Source organism: Scyliorhinus torazame, chromosome 5, assembly GCF_047496885.1.
Source record: "Scyliorhinus torazame isolate Kashiwa2021f chromosome 5, sScyTor2.1, whole genome shotgun sequence".
In the NCBI taxonomy this organism is placed as follows: Eukaryota; Metazoa; Chordata; class Chondrichthyes; order Carcharhiniformes; family Scyliorhinidae; genus Scyliorhinus; species Scyliorhinus torazame.
The window spans coordinates 249,258,641-249,269,340 of record NC_092711.1 but is presented as its reverse complement, the minus strand read 5'-3'; the positions used below and the strand labels follow the sequence as shown (position 1 = coordinate 249,269,340).

General features: G+C 43.4%; 1 protein-coding gene across 1 annotated transcript in view; it reads right to left on the bottom strand.

Annotated features, from left to right (window-relative positions):
* Positions 1–7,738: 7,738 nt before the first annotated feature.
* Positions 7,739–10,700, bottom strand: part of LOC140421027 (ATP-binding cassette sub-family C member 5-like) — a 347,909-nt gene continuing 344,947 nt past the window's right edge. The window contains exon 29 of the mRNA XM_072505322.1: positions 7,739–8,741. Within this exon, the coding sequence (XP_072361423.1) occupies positions 8,631–8,741 (111 nt within the window). The 3' untranslated portion in view covers positions 7,739–8,630. The remainder of the gene's footprint in view (positions 8,742–10,700) is intronic.

Below are 10,700 nucleotides of genomic sequence, written 5' to 3'. Positions count from 1 at the left end.
CCATGTTCTCCGTGTCTGTGGGTTTCCTCCCACAGTCCAAAGATGTGCAGGTTAGGTGTATTGGCCATGCTAAATTGCCCCTTAGGGTGGGGTTGCATGAATAGGATGGGGGATTGGGCCTAGGCAAGGTAGTCTTTCAAAGGATCGTGCAGACCCGATGGGTTGAATGGCTTCCTGCACTTTAGGGATTCTATGAAAAAAAAGATGCACTTACTTTCCCTACATTGACAGGCACTCTGCTCTAATATCTGTTCTGTCAGTGAGCTGGAAACATTTATTGTGACAGCTGTTCCATTATGAATGCTCAGCTGAGTTTCAAATATTATCAGCTCAGCAGGTGGTCTTATTGACCAAGAACTATTGAAACATTTACAGCCGATAATAGATTATGGGCTGCATTTTAGGTGCACCTGCTGGGTGTGTTTTTATTTGGGGGGGGTTGACGAAATCAACAGCCACCCGCCATATTTAAATAGATAATCATGGTTCAATTAGGTTTGTTACTCAACCTGTTGACCTGATACTATGTTACCCTTGCCAAAAATGTTTGGCATAGGCAGTCGGAAATGGGCAGCACAATTTCTTTCTTAAAAGTAAGTAAATTCTTCAAAAGGCAAGAAGGAAGGGGGATGCTATCTTTGGTATCTACCCTTTGCCAATTGGGGGTTGGACTACTGAAGATAAAAGCCCCCATTTCTTCCCACCCTCAGCCTTAAACCCACCGCCCCTCCCTGACATACACAAAATCTCACTGCCCAATATCTGGGACTTCCTGGCTGGGGGAACATTGAGCCTTCCTCCTCCTCTGGCAGTTCTAGCAGTGTCCACTGACGCACCCAAGGCATTGTTAGACCTAATGTAGCTGCCAGCTCCCGAGGGCAGACTTCCCAGTGAGGGATAGAAGTCCCATTCGGGCTTTATTTATGGCTGTGGGGTGATCTGGCATGCTTGAGGGGGGGGGGGGGGGGACAGACACACACAACGGGAACAGTCTGTGATGAGGTTTAGGGGGCCATTAAACAATGTTGGGAGCTGATCTGGTGTGTCGGGTGAGCCTTCCCGCCACACTTCTCACGCATTCCATCACAACTCACAAAATGCCCAGAACCAGCTGCTGTAAGAAGACAAAAGTCTCCCAGGTGGGTTTTTCCAATGAACTCGAGTGCAACCCCCATTTCAGCTTTGTCAGAGCCTTTAGGCATTGTGGATTTTACTCTTAAATTCTCAGTTTAAACTCATCCACATTTTTTAAATCTCTTCCCACCATCAAAAATCTCATCTCCAAGTTGTTTAATGTTGAACTTTCTTTCGTATGAAACAATCTGGGTGTATGCTAGTTAAATATGCTATTAGTTCAAAACTTGTTGTAACTTTAAGTATTTGATTTATTTTCTTCTACAAATCGATTAAAGCAAAAACTAGCCTTATCTCTCTTTATCCAACAAACTCTACAGTCTACTGTGCTGTATTGGCCCAATGTTCTTATTAATATGGCTGCACAAAACATCCAAAGGCTTCCTGTTAAAACCTTTTCATGAAGCAATTGAGTGTTACAAAATCCTTTGTGCAATCTGCATTCAAATAAACCAAGACTGCAGTTTTGACTCTTCATCCGAGTTCACAGTAGAAAAATGTCCTTCAATTTGACTGGTTACACTTTAACAAAATATATTTTTACTAAAGACATTTTGCACACATACATCAGAAACAAAAACAACAAGATGCAAAACAGCCAACGGCAGCAACTGATAAGACTGCAACTCACCCAGCCCCCTTATTTTTCCCCCTTATCTCCCCACCCCTCCGAAACATAGGAAAAACATGAAGCCCCCGCCCCAATGACGCCTTACTTCACTTGAAAGATGTCGATATACTGCTTCCACCTCGGGGTGAACCCCTTCTCTGCTCCTGTATGGTAAAGTTAACCTTTTTGAAGTGCAGGAATTCTGCCAGGTCGCTCACCCATGCCCCGCTTTTGGCGGCTCCGAGTTCCACCAGCCCAACAAAATCTGTCTCCGGGCCAACAGGGAGGCAAAGGCCAAAACATAAGTTTCTCTCCCCACCTGGACTCCCAGCTCTTCCAACACGCCAAATATCGTCGCCTCTGAACTCGGGGCCACCCCATGCCCAAAATCTCGGACATGACATCCAAGAAGCCCTGCCAGAACCCCCTCAGCTTTGGACATGCCTAGAACAAGTGGGCGTGATTTACAGGCCCCCTCTACCCCCCCACCTTTGTAGTCACGACAGCGCCATGTTTGTGTGTTAGCCACAGATGAAACTACAGGCAATCCCCAAACAAGGGGAGGTTATGGAGCCAAACTTGGGGTTGGATTCTCCGCCGGCGGGATGCTCCGTTTTGCCGACGTGCTGAAACAGAAATCTGATGCTGCGCGGTGGAGAATCCAGCCCTTGATGTCCAGAGTATCAGCGGGGCCGAGTCTGGCAGACCCCAGTCAGGGTGGTGAGTGGGGGCATGTTTGAGAGCCCATAAATAGCAAACCTTCGGCAAATTTTAAAAATAAGCTGCTTGTGTCAGTGATAGTTGAAAACAATCGGGTCTATCAGGTGACAATAGCTATGTTTTGGTGACATCCTTGGAGAAATCATTATCAATGCTTGGCTGCTTTACGCAACCTTACCATTATCTCAGTAGGGGATCGTAAAGTCACAATCTGATTGACAGGTCAAGAAGGTAATTAAACGATTAGCTGTATTTGAAGTGGGATTATGAATATAAGTCTTTTTAGATGGGATTAAGTAGTTGAATGTACCTTCTTGGTTTGACTTTTAGTTTACTATAGTAAAGGGTAGAAATAGATATTTAAACATTTTATTTCATCTCAACATGGCTCCTGAGGTCTGCCCAGGGTGGTTACCGGGTGAGTTATCATGGATGGGGCATGGGTGGTGCAGAGAGCTTGAGCAGCTAAAATATAATGAACCGACTGAGGTGGGTCTTTAAACAGCCTGCCTTAGCACATTTCACAGCTCCAGGTATTGCCTCCGATCTTCATCCAGGAGAGGTGGGCCTGACTCCAACCTGAGCAAAGATCCTACCATTTGGGGAAGTTAGTCTTGAGGCAGCCGACAAGGTGGGAAATCTCCCAACTCGTATTACCCACCTGGGGAATGAAAAGCGGGGCCCTATCTTAAAGTCCTTCCTTTTGATTTCTCTTTGCTCCCATTTATTTTATTTCATTATTTTTGGCCTGACGAGCAGGCTTCCTCAGCTTCTACAGACTCCTAATCGGAATGTGCATTTAAACCGGAATTAAGCTGAGGAAGCCTGCTCGTCAGGACACGTTCCAGGATTTGTTTTTTGGAGAGGAGAAAACAGATTTGTTGCCGCCAGGTGAAAAGAACCAGCATTGGAGGAAGTCTGTTCGATTGGCTGACTGGTAACCTGTGGTTTGGCCAGGGACAGTGTTCCAGCTAACAACAGTCAGCAATTGCTTCTTGCTTGATATTTCGGAGAGAGCTGGGCAGAAGTGATTAGACCTTGAAAGAATAAATAATTTTCTCTCTCACTGCTGATGCAAAGAACTGCTTTATCATTCTAAAGCCAGTGAGTGCCTGGCACATCTTTACTATATATTTGAAATGATCTTGAATCTGCAAAGAAAGAGAAAGCCATCTCGAGCCTAGAATGAAGAATTGAAACAAAAGCTTGAACTCTTGAAAGACTAATGGGAAGCCAACCTAGTGCATCAGAGATCCTTTTATCATTATTTCCTTTCCCTCTCCACCACCCTTTCCCACTATGTTGTGTGTGTGTGAGCGTATATAGAGTGGGGTGAATTGGAACGTGGGAGGTGGGGGGGGGGGGGGGGGGGGGATTGGAATGGGTTATTAGATAGTTACATTTTTGCCAGTTTAATTATATTACTGTTAAATAATAAAAGGTTATATTTGGTTAGCATTTGCAAACCTAGTGACTGCAGTTCATTGGGTTCAGCCAAAGTCCTCAGGTATTTTAAAATAACATCTAATTTCATTAGTGTTTCGACTCTTGGTTAAGTGGGGCTGGAAGTGACCACACACTAGCCCAAGGGGGGTTGTGACATCTATTCTTGTTTCAGATATTTATTGGTAAGATGAAAGCCGTTGGCGTGGATTCTCCGCTGCCTACCGCTGGTAGCACAAATAATTTGAGCGTCAAACTAAAAATTAGATTGGCACCGGGCACCAAACTTGTTCCGATGCACTGGTCCCCCACCAGTTGCGGCAGCAAGTCACACGCCCTGTGGCAGCAGGAGAATGCGAATAGATCACTTGAACCCATTTGCATCGGATTAACAGGCTAGAAGCCCGATTATCCATGCCCCCGTGATGCTCTGGCCCTCTCGGCTGAGATTCACGCAGGCCTGGATCACTGCAAGTGTTTTCAGGCGTGGCCCTGATACAGTGGACCCACGGTGTGTCAAGATGGTAAATATGTAACATAGGTGCTACCCGCATTGCAAAACCTGCCCACCCACTCCCCCACCCTCCCATCAGATTCCCCTCCATCAGACGTCCAACATAGACCCTCAAAAGATAATTTAGTCTCCCGAAAGGAGAAACCAGCCCATTGTCTTTCTTTCAAGTGAAAACTTTAAACTCTGACGAGCTTTTACCTTTTCCACTATTCTTTTCGCACAATATTAATTGTCTTGGGATCCTTTATGTTAAATATAGACTTGACATACTTTGCCACAAGATGCAAGTAATATTACCCCTTGGTGGAGGGGATGAGGGTGGCATTTTGACTGACTAACTATAACTAAGGAACTAATTGCAATCCGCATTTGGATTTTACATTGAGATTTTACTGTGCAGTTAAACACATAATATCTTATAATTGCACTTTTGTGAAAGTGATTATGGATAACCATTACTCACACTAGCATGAGTGCAGAAAAAGCAAAGTTATTGAAATGTTTTAGAATTAACATAATCAATTTTGTGGAAAATTATCTAATTTAGTTTAAACATGTCAGCATTTTATGGTGACACAATACAGACAAAGCCACTCAAATATAAAAATAATTTTATTGTTTTATAAGTTCCATTTTACATCGGAGGAAGTCTTTGATTGCATTATCATACAGAGAGACCAATTTTCAAACAGAGCTGTGGACAGGTAAAAACCTCTTCCTCAATGCCTTTTTTGCAAAGTTACAAAGAAAAGAGAGTAATTTATTAGGGAGCTGTAAAGGATAAATCAGTCTGAATGCTTTCCTGGTCCCTAGCAGATAAAGGAACAAAACCTTTTGTGTGTTTTGGTATATACATACCTCCGCCTTCCTACCTCTACAGCAATTAGTATATTGATAGGTCTCTGATAATTCTAAATACAAGGCATTTGTAGCACTAATATTCACCAAAAATATTGTAAATATTATACATTTCAGCAGTATATACCAAGATAGTACACACAACATGCAAACACTCACATTAATACTGTGCATGAAGATAACCATTGCAGCAACATTATCTTCTTCAGCTATGGTTAAAATGTGCTTCTTGTACGGTGAATTGTGCAGAATGTCTCTTCACAAATAATGCCACAATTACACTGTCAAAAATTAAATCTACCTGATCAAACATCATAGGAGCACTATTTCTGATCATTTAATGTCCCCCACTCGTGTTTTCATATTGAAAACATTGGTGAAAACCCAAGGCTCAAAACATCAGCAAGCCTGAAGAAAGTAAGGTGAGACGATTAGTTAAATTGAGTCAAAGTTTTTAGATAGCCCAAGCTTTTATTTTAAAATGTTGCAGATTGATGGAAGGGAGAACCTAAGCCGATGTAAGGAAAGACACAGTGTTGAGGTCCAGGAATAGAATACTGAAAGACTTTTCATTTCAACACTGTGAGGGGTTGGGGAGAGGGAAGGTATATATAGGGAGTGTTTTTGGAGTGTAAAAAGAAAAGGAGAGCAATGTTGAGAGTAAATATAGAGAGATGAGAAAGGTTATAAGATCTGGGATGCAAGAGCTGGAATTTCCCACCATACCTTGGCAGAATATCAGGGGAAATTCTGGAAAAAGTTATATCAACTATATTTAGGCATTTACATAATTTTCCCAGGAATTTTGCCAAAGTAGCAGCTGCAGCTTGGGAAATTGCTACAGAAATTCAAGGTTCACACCTTCAACCGTACAAACGGTTGATTTAAAAACTAGTAAAATGTTGAGTTACATACACAGACTCAGTCACTCTACCTTTGTTCAGCCAGAAAACAATTCATTAAGTTAATTTGGCAGTGTTGAAGACTTTGTACCTGTTTTAAGTTACAATGACTATTCCTGTGTAGTGTTATAAAAGTTGAAAGCCAGTACTGCCAACTAGTGGAATCTCTGAAGGAGAGAAGCTTATTATTTTATACTGGTTATTATAGTTATGCCCAAATATTCAATTAATACAGTCATATTAGACTTGGTTTGGATGGTAGTACTGGCTTTAAGGTAGAGAAAAAAAGGCATACTCAATAAATGAACTATGAATGGATATTTTGCCAGGTTGCATTTTTCATTCTACTGATTATTTGATTGTCTGCTGTGGATACTCAAATACATTCTTCCTGTTGCATCAACATTGAGCAACAGAAGTAAATAAACTGCATGCATATACTTACAATACACAAGAAAAGGTCCTATTATTTACACTGAAAAGATTGTTGCAGGCTAGAACAGTTTATATAATTAATTTGTCCTTGATCAGTTCACTGCAAATAATGACCTTTCTACCATTAATGGCTGTCTTGTGAATTTCCCTTGACATTCCAGTGAGGAAGAATCCTAAATATTTAAATTGTTGGTTTAATTTCTTCTAATCTCAGCACAATAAACATTAAACATTTTGGAAATGTTTCCAAATGCATAACAATAAAGTACATGCTGGTATTTAATTGTAATGAGATTAGTACTTTTGAAATTTCAGTGCTCGTGTTAACAGCCTCACAGGATGTGATGTCTTTGAGGTTTTTGACATTATATTCTTGAGTGTTAATATATTTACAAGTATAACATCCCTAGAGGTTTAACCCTTTTCATAGAAAAGGATGATAAATAAGAATATTCCTTAAAGGGTCAGGTACCCATCCTCCGCTCCTCAAAATCGATTGACAGACTTGTTCTAGTCCAATCAGAATTTGCTACAGTCACGAGAACCCTGATTATGATTGGCATAGCATGGCAGAGACTTCAAGGGACTCTTGATATTATCATCTGATCAATGGTAGAGCCCAGGATCATATTTTCTGAATATTGACAATGAATGTTCAGAAAATCTGGCCTTGTATCAGTATGTATTGATATACTGTGCCTAATGAATTATACGGATATTACTGAATCGTCATGACCTTATCCTGCATAGCTTGTAAATATTGAAACTTCTTAAACAAACACTGATAAAACAAAACAATAACACTATCAGCTAACCCAGTGAGGTTTAATTCCCTTATGAGTTATATTGCAAAGCTTTCTTATGGCAAAAAACTGCAGTTGCTTTGAGTTACATACTAAAACTTTTAAATTAAGAACATTACCAGAAGTTTATTCCCCCTAAATATTTGTAATTACAGTTGCAAACGGTGTTTGGGAGAATATAGAGAAGCCGCTATCTGATTGGTAGTTAGTGGCACACCACTCTGCAGGTTCCAGTTTTATTCAGCCTCAAATTCTACAATGGACTGACCCATACTGTGTCAAAAAGGACCATAAAATGGACAACCTTATAATTTTCTGTCAAGCAGCACGCAGTTTTTGCTTTCATAGGATGGTGTGAAAAATTGAAATATTGATGTCAGCCCCAAATAAAAAAATGATGGAATCCAAATAAAGGATAATGCCACTCCCACAGGAATTCTTCTACAGAGCAAATCCATATCTCGTAATGAAGAATGGATTTAAAAAATGAACTTTATACTTTCTTTATGGAGGCAGTTAGATGGTCCAAAGTGAGAGGTACTGCTGTATTCCAGAAAATAGCTGTATTATAGAAAATAGCAGAAGACATTCAGGTGATGACACAAAATTATCTTGACAAAAACATCCCTAGTTCTGGTAAACAAATGTTATAAGTGGTTCAAAGAGAAAGATTTGTTGTGGAGTTTTGAAACAGTTTTCAACAAAATGAATTGCTGGGTTGGAAGATGTGCTTCATCTCTAGTCTTTCATTGAATCTCTCACTTCTGACACTTAGTTTCATAAATGTTTAATTACAATTGATTCATTCTCATTAACATTCAAAGATTAGCTTTTGGCAAGGAGCAGTTAATTTAGGTACTTCTTAAAAGAAAGCCCTACTCTTTAAAATTGCAAAGAACTTAATTTAAAAAATAATCCAGTGTACTGAGCAGTGTTGCACTGAAAGCACTCTTAAAGTAATTACTCCCTGTATATTGCACTGGATATTCCCTTTTTACAGACATAACCACTGTCAAATTACTTGATGGTTTGTGGTGCCTTTGAGACATAATAAAGTATTCATGAGTGATATTTCATTTGGGAATCACTTCATCCATCTACAAAGCATCCTCAATTCTTTCTCAGTTCCTTTTGGCAGAGGAGAGAGGTAGCAATACACGTCAGGCCAGTGATAGTTTGGAGAGTTTCAACTTGGCTGCTGTACCAGGAGATTAACTACTGGATGGTGATGCTGTTATCCTGTTTTCCACTGTGCTAAGCATTGCATGGAATCTTGAATTGTCGTTGGAGATCAGGACACTGGGACTGTCAAATTCAGCAATCTAATAAAGAAAGTAATTTTAACATTAAAAAGGTTTGTTGCTTGCTTTCATTTGCTGTCAGAAATCACAGCTCCTTGTATTGTCAACTTAAAAGAATAGTTCTAATCCTTCTCCCACCCCACTGTAAGAACAAAAAAAAATATTATAATTAAAGATGTTTCCTCTCCTGATATAGTGCTTCATGTTAGAGTGCATCTAGACAAATGGTGGCAATCTTCCAGCATCTCACCAAGTGTCTTTTCTTCATATGTAAGCAAAAATTGGTTGGTCATTTGAATGTTAGAGGACTACTTAACCTTTAGGACTTGTATTCCTTTTACTCTGGATATTTTTGGTTTCTATATATCACACTACTCTTGCAGATACGTCCGGGGTTAGACTGCTTCCTCTCCAAAGAAGTATTGGATTCTCACAAAAAAGGGTTGCCAAACTCATTAATTGCCCAGTAAATGAAGGCAGCATTAAATACCAGAAACATAATGGCCCAATTTCACTGTAGCAACAATAGTAAGACTACCAGTACCCCGTGATGAAATTTGATAGCAACTTCCGCGCATTGGCACAGCAGCAGGTAAATATGGAAATGTAGAAGCTGTTGCCAGAAATACCCTCCCAGAGTCTGGAGAGTTCAAAGCGATGACCTTCTGGATGGTGATGTTCCTGTGAGACTACATACTCGAGACATATTTAAGCAGTTGGACAGGCTCTACATAAAATACATATGAAAAATCCAAAGGGAGGATAAAGTGAGGTGACCCCCCCGGGGCCAGATCGCCCCGCACCCACCCCCCCCCCCCCCCCAAGGACCCTGGAGCCCGCCCGCGCCGTCTGCTCCCGCCGGTACGATAGCTGGTTCAATCCACGCCAGCTGGCGTGGGTTGACAGCTTCGGGACTTCGGCCCATCGTGGGCCGGAGAATCGCCGGGGGTGGGCCCGCCGACTGGCGCGATTCCGGCGGGGGCGCGATTCACGCCGGCCCCCGGCGACTCTCCGACCCGGTGGGGGGCGGAGAATTGTGCCCATGAAGTTAATTGCTCTACTTAATGAGGTCCCACAGTTTTCATGCCACAGAAGACTGTAATGCCGGTTCATTCGCCGGGTCCACTCTCGCCAGCCCCCCCAACCCCCGCTTATGAGAGGGAGCAGCACTTAAACCCATCCTGCAGAGCAAACCCCACACAGCATGTAGCCATGCCATCAGGGAGACCAGCTCCAAGATTCGGAGATGCAGACCTGGCCAAACAGTTGGACGCAGTGGTGTTGAGCCGGGACACCCAGGGCGGGATTCTCCACTCCCACGCCGAAGTGGCCGCGCCGTCGTGAATGCCGTCGAGGTTCACGACGGCGCGGAACGGCCCCGGTCCCGGCCGATTCAGGCCCTGACAATGGGCCAGTATCGGGGCCGCGTCATCTACCTGCGCCAGGCCTTGTCGCCCGCGTAAAAGCGGCGCCGCATAGATGACGCGGCCGGCGCCGCATAACGGACGTCATCCGCGCATGCGTGGTTGCCGTCCTGTCAAAATCCGCCCCGCAAGAAGATGGGGGACGGATCTTGCGGGGCCGCGGAAGGAAGGAGGTCCTCCTTCAGTGAGGACGGCCTGACGATTGGTGGGCACCGATCGCGGGCCACCCCACATTCCAGGTGAAGCCCGGTGCAGGATCCCCCCTCGCCCCCCCACAGGCCGCCCCCCAGCGTTCACGCACCGCCCACGACTGTAGCGATCAGGTGTGGACGGCGCTGGGGGGAACCCGCCGTTTTGGCCTGGCCGCTGGGCCCATCCAGGCCTCAGAATAGCGGGGGTGCCGGAGATACGCCATTTTGGGTATCTCCGGCGATTCTCCGGCCTGCGGCCTGCGAAACTCGACCGGGCCGTTCCCGCCGCTTGGGAGAATCGCGGGAGGGCGTCGGACCGGCGTCCCCGGAAATTTCGGCGGCCCAGGCGATTCTCCCAACCGGCG